At 33.6% G+C, this 13,607-nt stretch overlaps 1 protein-coding gene and 1 pseudogene across 1 annotated transcript; one reads left to right on the top strand and one right to left on the bottom strand.

The window, feature by feature from the left end:
• Nucleotides 1-6,362: 6,362 nt before the first annotated feature.
• On the bottom strand, nt 6,363-7,941 carry LOC110915061 (AP2/ERF and B3 domain-containing transcription factor RAV1-like). The gene is made up of 2 exons (XM_035985056.1): nt 7,567-7,941; nt 6,363-7,189 (listed from the first exon to the last, which is right to left on the bottom strand). Exons 1-2 carry the CDS (start codon nt 7,819-7,821, stop codon nt 6,398-6,400), a joined length of 1,047 nt encoding a protein of 348 aa, XP_035840949.1. The 5' UTR covers nt 7,822-7,941; the 3' UTR covers nt 6,363-6,397.
• A 3,670-nt stretch (nt 7,942-11,611) lies between these two features.
• On the top strand, nt 11,612-12,214 carry LOC110920274 (annotated as a pseudogene).
• Nucleotides 12,215-13,607: the final 1,393 nt, after the last annotated feature.

Genomic DNA, 13,607 nt, shown 5'->3' with positions numbered 1-13,607 from the left:
CGCAACGCGCAGTGAAATTCTACTAGTTATTATTATTATTATTATTATTATTATTATTATTATTATTATTATTATTATTATTTTCTCAAAACATTGAGGGCTATCCTAATTTTATTGTCGAAATAGAAAAGACAAACGGATGGCTAAACACTAGCAATTAGTTGGAAGACACTTTGTTCCAAAAGTTGCAACAAAATTTGATATTGGTTCGGAGTTTCTACATTAAAGCAAATTTGGTCTTTTGACATTTCATTCATAGTTTTGAGATATAATGATATTTATACTAACGAAAGTACAAAAATGTTAACCAATTTCTCGCTATTATTCTATAATCTCTTTTACGATTAGTTGGATTCATGTAAGTTTGGATTTATTGTCTCATTTTGTATGTGGTCTTTAATTAACTCACAAGTCACATGTATTTATCAGCTTGTACATCCAAAAGTGAGACAACAAATCCTTATTTCCTCATTTTTTTTAAACAACAAAGGTACCCTACTTTACGTCAATTACAGACGAGACTTTCTCTCTAAGAGGCATGTCTGATGTCTCTACTAAATGGGCTAGCTTTATGTTAACCTTTATACATATGTTTTTCGTTATTGTTTTAGAAAGTACATGTAATTTATAATAAAAATCATATATATATAAAGATTAGGAATATTATTCACCAAAAAAAATCTATTTTGTTACTCGTATCGTTATTTATTATTCAATCTACTAAATAATAGGTGAATAGGTCCAAACTGTTATCTTAAGAGTATGATGTAAGCTAGACAAATTCAAACTTATTTTTTATTATAAAGATGAACAAAAATGGTCGCTTATCAATCTTGAATCACATGCTGATATTATTAAATTGTCACTAGACACTAGCACCACTTGTTAAGAAAACGAATTTTAAAGTTATATTAACAGATATATAAAATAATGGACAATCGAATATACATGTTGAAATAGTGTGAAGCTTGTTATTATTTGATAAACCACGTACTATTATTTTCAACAACGAATTTTAAAGTTATATTAACAGACATATAAAATAATGGACAATCGAATATACATGTTGAAATAGTGTGAAGCTTGTTATTATTTGATAAACCACGTACTATCATTTCCAACAACGTTCTTATCAATAAAAAACATCAAAAAGGAAATAACAAAAGTAGTATACGGGGAAAATTTTATAATTAGTTATTAGCTATAAATGAAAATATCTAAGTTGGTAGGAATCCTAATAAAGACGGTGAATATTATTCCATATATAAATTTGCAAGTTTTTTGTGCATAGCAACTTGTACACTGTGCTTTGTGAGTTTTTCAAAAAAAAAGTTAAATTTTCACTTTAACCAAAAGGTTTTTATTTTTTTCAATTTTAACCCTACATAATTTGTTTTTTAACTTTAACCCAAAACTTTTTATTATTTGCAATTTAACTTTGTAACTTTTGTCACTTATACTTTTCATCTTTCGTAAATTTTCGTTTTGCGTATAGTTTTAAATTTTACGAGTTAATATGACGCAACGTGCATGTGGGGTTCAACGTTTTTACCTCTATTTTTCCATTTTTGATAGGTACGTCGCAACACGCATATCCTAGGTCGAGTCAGTGTTGGTGGTCGATGACGGTTGTGTGACATTAATACTATTTGACACAACGTTTTACGCCCCGCCGCAATGCGTGGTGTGCTTTGGGGGGTTTCCAAAGAAAAAATGGTTATGCATATGGTTGTCGTAACGTTGGCTTTGGGGGTTTTCCAAAAAAAAATTGATTTTTTTTACTTTTCACCCAAAAGTATTTCATAAATTACTTTTAACCCAAAACTATTTGTTTTTTTTTACTTTTAACCCAAATTTTTTTATCTTTTTTTTGTAATCTATTCTCATAACTTTTTTTACTTTCAAATTTGATCCTTTATAGTTTTCATTTTCCGCAAATTTTTCGCTTTATGCTTGGTTCTAAATTTTGTGACTTAACACATCGCAATGTGCGTCTTTGGTTTAACGTTTTTACGTTTCGTTCTAAATTTTGCGAGTTAACATGACGCAACGTGCGTGTGTGGGTGAACGTTTTTAAATCGTCTATTTTTTCCCCGTTTGACAGGTTTAACATTAAGTGCGGGTCCTAGATTGACTTAGCTATAACTAAAGAATCCCCGCATTGCGGCGGGTCACAATCCTAGTTAAACTAAAAAGTCAATAAATGCTAGCAAAACCTCAAAAATAGTTATATGTTTGAAACACTACAATGTTGTGTGTTGTCACATTAACAATGATATGGTTAAGTTGGTAAAAAGAAGCGTATGAACTTGTGGTGGCTTGATTCTAAAAATGAAAACGTTGATAAAAACATGTCATGACGGTACAAATATACGTTGCAAGGTATATATGGAATGTGTAAAAATGATACGCATAAGAAAATTTATATATAGAAAAGTAAAGAGTAAATATCACGTTGTAAGTGTATGTTTGAATACGCTGTGGAGCAAATAAACTAATTTAAAAGTAAAGCTAATAAATTCACATAAAGTAAAAACAGCACCAAACATAACTATTGTGTTTTTAATACATATATATATATATATATATATGAGTTAGGATCCTGTAAAAAAGACTAAAACTGTGAGAAGGGTAAGAAAGAATCTACACCATTAGATCTTTGATCTAATGGTTGAGATTAATAGGGACCAAATTATAAAATTTGGTTTATTTTTTGGACTGAATTGTAAATTCTAAGGGCAATAAAGTCTTTATACACATTCAAAAAATAGAAACTGTCAATCAAAAATCCCTACAATATATCTCTCTCTCTCCACAAATTCCACTTTTCGTTTTCATCGGAGATTGCCACCACCGGATCCGGCCACCACAACCCCACTGCCACCGAATCCAGCCAACGTATAACATCACCACCACCTCTGCCTCCATCCAGAGCCCCAACTCTCTGTCTCTTTTGATTTAGATCTTCTGATTTCACCCATCATCTCCTCTCCTTAGAAGCGGTTAACTAGCCACTGTCGTTTATACCCGTCGCTGCTTACCGACATCACCAACGAACAACCGTCACTACATGTCAGAATCGTTGCCGCTGTGCAAGGAAGGAACCGGCGAGCATCTCGTTTTTGCTCGGTTTGTTTCGGATCAGAAGATATAGGTGAGTTGTTAATGCGTTTTATGTCCCGGCGATTTAACGTGGGATGGGGTTGTCTTTTGATTCCACGACGACACGATGTATGGGTTCCATTTACAACCTATGTTTACCGTGTGTATGTGAATGGTGTTTTTTTGTACTGAATGGTGTTATTTTTTGTATCGAATTGTGTTATTTTGTACTGAATGATGTTATATTCTTTGTACTGAATGGTGTTATTCTTGTACTGAATGGTGTTATTTTTTACTAAATGGTGTTATTTTTGTACTGAATGATGTTATTTTGTACTGAATAGTGTTTTTTTTATTTTACTGCTGAATGGTGTTATATTCTTGTACTGAATGGTGTTTTTTTATTTACTGCTGAATGGTGTTATTTTTGTGCTGAATGGTGTTATTTTTATGCTGAATTGTGTTATATTTTCTGAATGGTGTTATATTTAAAACACCATGTATGAACATACTCTGAATAATGTTATATTTATGGACGGTTATAAGTACTTAAATCCAGGATTTTCTCTCTCCAAATCCTTAAATCAAGGATTACCATATTTAAATTTGTTAATGCATTTACAATCATACACTTTTCAATTAATTTTAATCTAATGGTTGAGATTCTTTCTTACCTTTCTCACACTTTTGGTCTTTTTTACAATAACTCCACCCTATATATATAATCTATTACAAAACAAATTTTAATATAAGATCATCTTTGTAAAATAAAATTGATTCTTTATCACATAATACAACACGGGAAAATCAATTTTATTAGCATGGTCCAATAAAGTGACGGAGTAAGAATTTAAAAAATATAAAACCGGAATATATGACTTCTTTTAAAAACCGTATATAATTATTGGGGAATGAAATGAAAAAACTTGATGGATTAATTCTTTTTGTTCTTACACTAAAAAGTATAAAATAGTAATTATATTACACAAAATCCTAAATTTAGATGTGGATCAATTAAATTAAAATACTATTCACAATCAACTTGCAAAGTATAGGGATTAGAGCATTCACATCCAAGGCATCATATTCTCAGTGTGGTGTTTTTAAAATATAAAAAGTATAAAAAGCGGTTGTGAGTGAAGGAGAGAGAAAATGTTACTGTTCATCTGTATATTTGGGGGGACACTGTTCACCCACTATAATTTTTTAATATATATTGAAAGTCGTTGTGAGTGAAGGAGAGAGAAAAATATAATGATAAAAGTATAAAAATATTATTTAATTGAAAATGAGAGAGAAAAAGTATTTGTTTTTAGTGAAAATATATTGATATAGGAGTTGTTTTTTAGTAGAATATATGTATAATTTTAGGAGATTGGATGTGAATGCTCTTACATATTTATAATAAAGGTGTGTAGCTGAAATTAAAAAGAAATTGAAGTTAGTATTCAAAGGTAAAATAAAAAAAATATCCAATGTTGTGGCCATGTCCAATTCCATCACACTTGGGGGGACCGAAAACATGACAATTTCTAGTTCTGTCTTTTAAGAACATACATTTAATGACACATAATTTTATAAAATAAGTATGCCTTCAAAATTTACATGCAAATGATATATGTGTTTAATTTGCAGAAAGGGATGGCGGCACAGTTTGTTGCTTGTCTACCTATTAGAATGAAATAAAAATGCTAATTTAATAAAAAAAACTGTTTGTTATAAAAAAAAATTTGTAAGCAAGTATTAATATTAATATTAATTTTGGCGTTTGATTGGATTAAATTGGCTTATATATGGTTAGTTTCATGTATAACATAGTAGTTTTAAACCTTATGTGTTATTAACTTATATTATAGTGTGCTTAGGATTACAAGTTAAGGCTAAATAGGAATTATTTGATTCTCGCATATGTTGATACAACTTTCCATGCTAAACCTTCTTGGTATTCATTTAGTGTTGCTAATATATTGTTGTATTTGTTTTAGGTTAAGCACCTAAACAAATTGAAGAGGAATCACGATCGTTGGAATACATCGAACGAGACTTTGTAGTTACTAGTGATCGTTTGTGAGTATATAACATCTATTGGACCACGCTTCGTTCACGAATTCTACCCCATCATGGTTGTAAATTATTATTGTAAATCTTCTTAAAAGTGTTCTCTTTTGATGTAATATTTTCATGATTTTGAGTGCATTCCAAATAACCAAATTATTACACAAATTAAGGGTTTAAAAAATGAGCCACAAAAACATCGTTCACTATCAGAAAACATGTGCTACAAACAAATACTATATGCTATCAATATTGCATTATACTATTAACCCCAGTCGCTAAATTATTAAGCTCGGAAACGCGTAAACATAATGTTAACACAAAGTAAAAAACCGCTGAAAAGATAATTAGGTTGGGTGTGTTGAAGTGGTGTTTTCATGATGACAAAGTTTAATACAAGAATGTTTGGCTAATGCACCATTTTGGATGTCGTCATTTGCTAATTCGTGACCGTTCTAATACGAACATGGGTTTGTTTAAGAGTCTAAAAGAGGGCTAGTCAACAACCCTTCGGATACGAGCACTTAAGTCAATGTAAACCTCCGTTTTATTCAAAGTGTAATAAATACACGCAACTACCATACTACACCAATCCTATGCTGTCATCATAGGATAAACTAAGGAACATTATATAAATCACCACACGAGTAACTTTACGATTCTAAAGACATTTGAGATGTTAATTGTCATCAAACTTAAAACCCACCCGGTTAAATGGCAAACTAATTAAAGTATCACATTATTATTTTCATTTAATTAGGATAAGCAAAGAAATAGGTGATACATGACTTGAGCTCACTTATATATTAAAACAATGATACACAAGTAAAAAGTGTATCACATGAATTTAAGTATCTACTCATGGAAAGAAAATGTGTGCATGAGAAAGTGGACACGTCACGACTAAGAATTGTTTGTATCACACACATGGAAAAATAGCAAGTGGCTAAATTTCCAACCATTAATTATCACTTCTAAATTTATTTCTCAATTTCAAACGAAAAAACCCTAATATTTATGTCATATCTACAGGATATGACACGTAATCACCGGGTCACTTCTGTCGTATAGCCAATACTTTTCTCCTCTAAAATAAATATATCACTTTAAACTTTTGCAACTTGCCTCATCTATTCCATGCCCACCTCTTTCCAGCTTGATCCCCACATGATCAAAACCAAAATAAGTAATAATAATATTGCACATATTTTCAAGACCATCCTTTAAATATAACAAAATGCTACAATACATCAATAACTCTTTGTTTCTTACAATCCTGAAACCCTAATAAATCTCTTTCTGTATTACCTCTCTTGCCATTGTAACTACTCACACTTGAAATATCAACTCCAAATAACCGTAACATTTGGACCGGTTCAACACGTTTCACGGGTTGAATGGACTGTGTTGGGGTTTTTGATTTCCAATCGATGTAAAACTGCTTATCCGGTCCGGTTGAGCTTTGAAAGCTGACGCTATCTCCGGCTTTTAGATTTTTTTCTTTCACGAACCGGCTCCAGCCTTTGGTTAAAACATAACTCTGGCTACTGTTCCAGTAAGAGTAACGAAATCTCCATACTTTTGACCCTTTATCTTCGAAATGTAAAAGAACTCCTTTTGAATTGCTCCCTTTTTGAACCGGGAAGTGTTTCTCCGCGTGTTGTTTTGGTATAACAAGCCGGTTCAGCTTTCCTACGTCGCTAGGGGTTACGGTTTTCTGGAAGAGATGTTCGCGTGGCTTGAGGGAGCTTGAACCGGGAGAATTGGTTAAACCAGTTCGAGAAAGGGTTTGGTGTGAGGTGCAGCTTCTTTTGCTTTGTTCTAGCTCGTCATTGTATGTGTGTTTTCTAAGCATGTCAACAATTTCTGACTTCGAATGGCGGCTTAAGAAACTTGCTTCCATCGCGGCCTCTTTATCGTCGGCATCAACCTGCTTAATGTTTGTGACCGCGTCTCGGCCACGGAAGCGTTGTACGGCAACATCGTACGCCTTTGCAGCTTCATCTTCGTCGTTGAACGTACCTAACCATACCTGTAAGAAAGAATTAGTGGGTGCGTAAGTTAGCTGTTCTTTAAAAGAATTTAAAAAAACGTAGTATATGGATTATTATCCTATTCTAAGATCCAATATAGCACAAAACATTAAACACTACTAGAAAAAGGGGAAATTTACTACAAAAGTTAAACGTGTCGAAAACTTTTTCAGAAATTTGTCTGAAAAAGTTTCCTAGAACTGTTTTCTTAAGAAATCAATTTCATTAGAAATCGTCGCTAAATACCGTTTCCTACACGTTTCCAAAGAATTTTGTTGTAGGAAACGACCCAGTTTTCCAGTAGTGGAAAACTTTAAATATTTTCAACGAATAATAAGATGTCAATTAAATTAAGTTTACATAAAATTAACAATACCCTTTGGTGTTTCTCGTAAATCTGAGCTCCCCAACGGCCATTCGGTTGTGGAACGACACCTTTGTATCGCGATGAGGGTAGCTTTCTCGACTGAGCTTCAACTTCCACGCCTCCTTCCGGGTCAAGAACCACGCTGGATCCGCTTCCAACCCGGCACAGGCTGATCTCCATGTGGTGTGTGGTGGGCACGTGTGGAGCAATAGTAGAGATCTTTTCACTAGTTGTTGTTTGGTCATCTATGCAACTTGTATCCATTTCTAGTGAGAGAATCAAGTTAAAGTGCGAATTGAAAGAGGGTTGATTGTTGTTTCTAGAGAGAGAAATATAAAGGGTGTGAAATAGGCATATGAGAAGGGAGGTGTATATATAGGGAGATATCAAATCTTCATGTGGGTGTTTGTTGTTAATATTTTAGTTTCATGTTGTCTTATAATAAATTCTACTTGATTTTTTTTAATAGCATGTATACATGGAGAAGTTAAATATATACGTAGGTAAGAGCTAGGAAGGTTCTTATACTTCTTTAATTATATTTATTATTATTACATGGTTTAATGTAACTACATTACTACTAAAATAAAACAAAAAAAATTAGTGTAGTAATAGAATATAACACTTCACAATTTTTAGTGTTAATGAATGTGATTAATAATTTAACCTACTATTTCATAATTTAGTTTAAGCCTTTGCACTTTGCGTTGAAAAATGGATGCAAAATCTTTTTTTTCCTTTTTCTTTTTAAGGACCCAATTTTACACCGTCTAAACACGGCACCAGTCAAGATATGCTCAGACTACGTTATTTTAAGCGGGCCCGCGCTGGGTTGGTCAGACTTGGTTACGGCGTTCCCCCGAAAACCGTACTGCCTCCACATGAGAAGCCTTGCTGAAGTAACAGTCGGATGAAAACCGGGGTGCGGCTCAGGATCGAACCCCCCTCGATGGGTTTGTCACCATCATTGCCCCATATCCACCCCAATGTGACATACATGAGAATTGAAATTGAGTCTCCATTGGAAATCACAAGTCTCCTACCACTAGGCCACAAGTAAGGGGATGGATGTAAAATCTTTATATACAGGTACGGGTGCAAACCAGCCGCTTAGCCGAACGGCTCGCGAGCTGCTCGAGAAAAACTCAAAACGAGTCGAGTTTTATTGAGACTGAGTCGAGTTTAAGCCTAAAATAAAGATCGTTTATTTATCAACCCCAAGCTTGAGCCTGTCATGTAAAGCTCGTCAGGCTCATCCAACCTTAATGTAATATTAGTTTTATTAATATAAAATAACATTTACTCCTTATTTAAAGTTGTATACTAAATGAGCCAAACTTGTTTATGAGCCGAGTCTGAACCTGAAAATAAGTTTTTTAGTAAACGAGCCTGAACCCAAACTTCGTCTATCAAGCTCGCGAGCCTAAACGAGACTATTATATATTTTAAAGTAATTACACTGTTAGTCCCTATGGTTTATGGAAAGTAACAAGATTAGGTATTAATAGTTTAAAAACACAATTTGAGGTTCTAACTTTTTATTTTGTAACAACATGAGGTATTCACACTAACTTTCGTTAACTTTTATGTTAAATTTGAGTGAAACTACTAAAATACCCTTTTACAACTACAGGGACCACTTTTGTAACTAACTTTATTTTACTTGAGAGGCTATTTCTGTAATTACTCTACAACTACATTATATATATATGATTCGGTTCAAATGAAAACCGGTACGAGTTGCGAGAACCGTGAGAACTTTTTGATCCGGCGCGAGTTGGGCCAAATTTTTTTTGCATAAACGTAGATGAAAACATTATAAATACATCTGTAAAAAAAGTAAAAAAAATTATCGAGGCGCTAGTTTTGACTGATGCAAGTTTTTTTTACGCGCTGCCGTAAAATTTTACAGTTGATAACTATTTTTTTATCAGGGAGTAAAAAAACTTGAATCAATCAAAACTAACACTAACGACTCGATAATTTTCTTTTTACTTTTTTACAGATATGTTTATAATGTTTTCATCTACGTTTGTGGAAAAAATTTTTAGTCCAACTCGCGCCGAATCAAAAAGTTCTCACGGTTCTCACAACTCGTAGTGGTTCTTATTTTAACTCATCCGTGTGTATATATATATATAGGATAAGGATCATGTGAGAAGTAGTAGGCTATTTGAGAAACTTGAGAAGCATTCTGGACCACACATTTTCTTTAAGCAAAATAATGCAAAAAAAAAAATTTAAAAAAATGCAATTTTTTTTTCTTTTTTTTTTTTTTTGGAAAAATCGCAGGTTTTTCTTTAATAATTTAATTTTTTAATATATATTTTTTAAATTTTTTTTTTTGAGATTTATACACATGTGTATATTGTTAATCTTTTTAACTATACATATATGTATATTGTCAATTATACATATATGTATATACATGTTTAAAATTGAAAAATAAGTGTTATTTAGGGTTCAGCATTAGTATTTAGAGTTTAGCATTAGGGTTTAGGGTTTAGCTTTATGGTTTAGGGTTTAGCATTAGGGTTTAGTAATAGTATTTAGGGTTTAGCATTAGGGTTTAGCTTCAACTTTTGTGTTTAGCTTTATCTTTAGGGTTTAGCATTAAGGGTTTAGTTTTAGCTTTAGGGTTTAGCATTAGGGTTTAGCTTTAGGGTTTAGAATTAGGGTTTAGCTTTAGGGTTTAGAATTAGGGTTTAGCTTTAGGGTTTAGGGTTTAGCATTAAGGTTTAGCTTTAGTGTTTATGGTATAAGGTTTAGGATTTATAACACATATTTTTTCAATTTTAAACATGTATATACATATATGTATAATTGTCAATATACATATATGTATAGTTAAAAGATTAACAATACACACATGTGTATAAATCCCAAAAAAGAAAATTTAAAAAAAATAAAAACTTTAATCCTTAAAGAAAAAGCTGCGTTTTTTCCAAATAAATTTTTTTTTTTTTTTTTTGCATTTTTTTCACCTTTTTTGCATTTTTTGCTTAGGGAAAATGTGTGGTCAGATTGCTTCTCAAGTTTCTCAAATAGGGTGGACTTCTCTTAGGATCCCTACCCTATATATATATATATATATATATATATATATATAGGGAGGGGCTCATGCGAGAACTCCATTTATTGTGAGAACCGCGAGAACCAATGTGAACACAACCTAAAATAGCTAAAAAAACCTAACCCCCACCCCCCCCCCCAAAAAAAACCTAAACCCCCCCCCCCCCCCAAAAAAAAAAAAAAAAAAAACCTAAACCCCCCCCCCCCCCCCAAGCTAAAATGCTAAAAACTAAACCCCCCAAAAACCTAAAAAAATCTAAAAAAATTCTAAAAAAATAAAAAAAAATCTAAATTTTTTTAATATTTTTTATTCTCAAATCGCTACTTTTAGTGGCAAAAAAATTTTTTTTTTTAAAAACATTTTTTTTTATTTTTTTGGCTTCGAAAAGTAGCGATTTTTATATAAAAAATATTAAAAGAAGAAAAAAAAATTTGTGTGATTTTTAGCTATTTTTAGGCATTTTTGGTTGTGTTCACATTGGTTCTCGCGGTTCTCGCAATAAGAGGTGGTTCTCGCATGATCTTCTCCCTATATATATATAAGGGTAAATTACACTTTTCGTCCTTTATGTTTATATCGGATTGCAATAGATAACCTTTAACTTTAATAATTACAGGCATAGTCCTTTATTAGGAAAACTCGTTACATCTTTCGTTCTTTAGCACTAACAATGTTAAAAATTTCAGTTAAATCTATTTGTACAAGGGTACTTTGGTCTTTTTACCAATCTAATTAAAATATTTTATGAATAAAACAAAAATCAATCAATAAATACACACCTGCATACTCATTTCTCCCCCTTTCACCTTCATCCCCTCACTCCAGATCTACGTCTTGATTTCTCTTCAGGTACATAAACCCACTCTCAAAGTCGAAACTTTTTCAACACCCATTTATCATTTCTCGATTTCAATCAATACTCATTTGCTAGATTTCACAATTAACCCACTTCACTTTCACATTTGCAGATCTTGAACCTCAATGGGTTACGTAACCCTAAACCCCCAAATCGCCAATGCCGATCCAAATCCCGACAATGTCAATACGAAAACACCATACAGGATCTACATAGGTTATGATCCGAGAGAAGATGTCGTGTACGAGGTTTGCCGCTACTCACTTCTCAAAAGATCTTCGATCCCCACTGAGATCATACCCATCAAACAGTCTAAGTTATGTGAGAAAAAAATATTATTGGCGGGAATGTGGGAAGTTAGAAAGCACAGAATTCTTGTTCACGTGTTTTTTGACATCGTTTTTAGCTGGGTACGAGGGTTGGGCGATGTTTGTGGATTGTGATTTTCTCTACCTTGGAGATATTAAGGAACTGTTTGATTTAACCGATGATAAGTACGATGTGATGTGTGTGCAGCATGATTACACACCAAAGGAGACTACTAAGATGGATAGGGCTGTTCAGACTGTTTACCCAGGAAGAATTGGTCGTCGATGGTGTTCTATAACTGCGGTCATCCGAAGAACAAGGTTTTGAGTCCAGAGGTTGTGAATAAGGAGTCTGGGGCGTTTGTGACCCATTTCAACTTCATCAACAAATACAACAATAAATACACACCTGTAAGGTGACGGATCCAGCCCCTCTTCCATTATCGTCGGCAAGAGAAAGGAGAAGGAAGTGGTGTTTGCTGAGGGTGAGAGAGAGAGAGAGAGGAGAAGGAAGTGGGGGGTTTGTTATAAAGAGGGAGAGGTGGTGTTTGCTGGATACGGTGGTGGTGGCGGCGACGGCGGATGGAATATGGTTATGGTGGTGGTGGTGTAGGTTGGTTGAAGAGAAAGAAGGAGAGAGATGGCTGAGAAAAAAAATATATAAGAAAGTGAAATTACCAATTTACCCTCATGTGCAAGGCACATGTCCTAACTTAACTTAAACTTTTAACCTTGTTAATGTTAAAGGATGAAAGATGTAACGAGTTTTCTAAATAAAGGATTGTGACTGTAATTATTGAAGTTAAAGGGCATCCATTGCAATTCTATACAAACATAAAGGACGAAAAATGTAATTTACCCTATATATAACCTGTTATATTTTTAGTATACCTCATCATCCTATTTGATATATGTAATCAAATATATCAAATTATTTACTATTTTACTTTAAAATCAAATTATTTACTATTTTGCTTTGATATATCAAAATTATTTACCAATCCTCTGCACTTGTGGTTCAACGCCTACTTTCTCAAAGTACACCTTTAAGAATTAAGCACACGACTCTACTTAAGTCTAGAAGTTGATCTCACATCTTTCTGTATCAATTTCTTATACATATATATTATGTGAACATGGATGAACATACAGTTAAGCAGACTATTAAAACCTTTCTTTATAGGCAAGAAGCACCAATCACATGATCAATTGCATATCTCATTCTATTGACTAAAGTAAGGTGTTGTTTGTTTTTTTTAAAGAAGAGCTTCTTGATCTTTTATGTCTGTGCGGCGCAGACCACGTGCAGACGTTTTGCTCTGCAGTCTGTTTGTTTTTTCGAAGACCTTTCATGAAAAAGGTCTACGCGTCCTCTTTTTGGTGCAGACTTTGGATGTCCTCTTCTCACCTCTTCTTGTGTTTCATTTCATCCTGAACCCAAAAAAATACACAAACCCTAGCACACCTTCTCCTCCACCACCTCTCCCTCCACCCCAGCCACCACCTCCCTCCTCCCTCCTCACCGCCGGCGCCGCCACTCCTCCCTCCTTACCGCCGGCGTCGCGCTGCTGTCCTCCTCCTTCCTTTCAGCCGCCATCGCCTCTCCTCATCCATCCTTCCTTTTAGCCGCCGCAACCTCTCCTCCTCCCTCCTTGCACAGCCGCCACCTCCTCTCCTCCTCCCTACTTCACCACCGCCGTCGATATCTAATTATTTCAGAGGTTTCCTCTGCTAAGGCTCTAAGAATTGTGTAACATCCTGAAATTTCAAAACTTTATACTAGAATTATAAAGTGTATAATAAACAAGAATAA

Source organism: Helianthus annuus, chromosome 16 (genome assembly GCF_002127325.2).
Source record: "Helianthus annuus cultivar XRQ/B chromosome 16, HanXRQr2.0-SUNRISE, whole genome shotgun sequence".
NCBI lineage: Eukaryota > Viridiplantae > Streptophyta > Magnoliopsida > Asterales > Asteraceae > Helianthus > Helianthus annuus.
The sequence above is the reverse complement of the archived record's forward strand: the minus strand, read 5'-3'. Positions and strand labels throughout refer to the sequence as shown.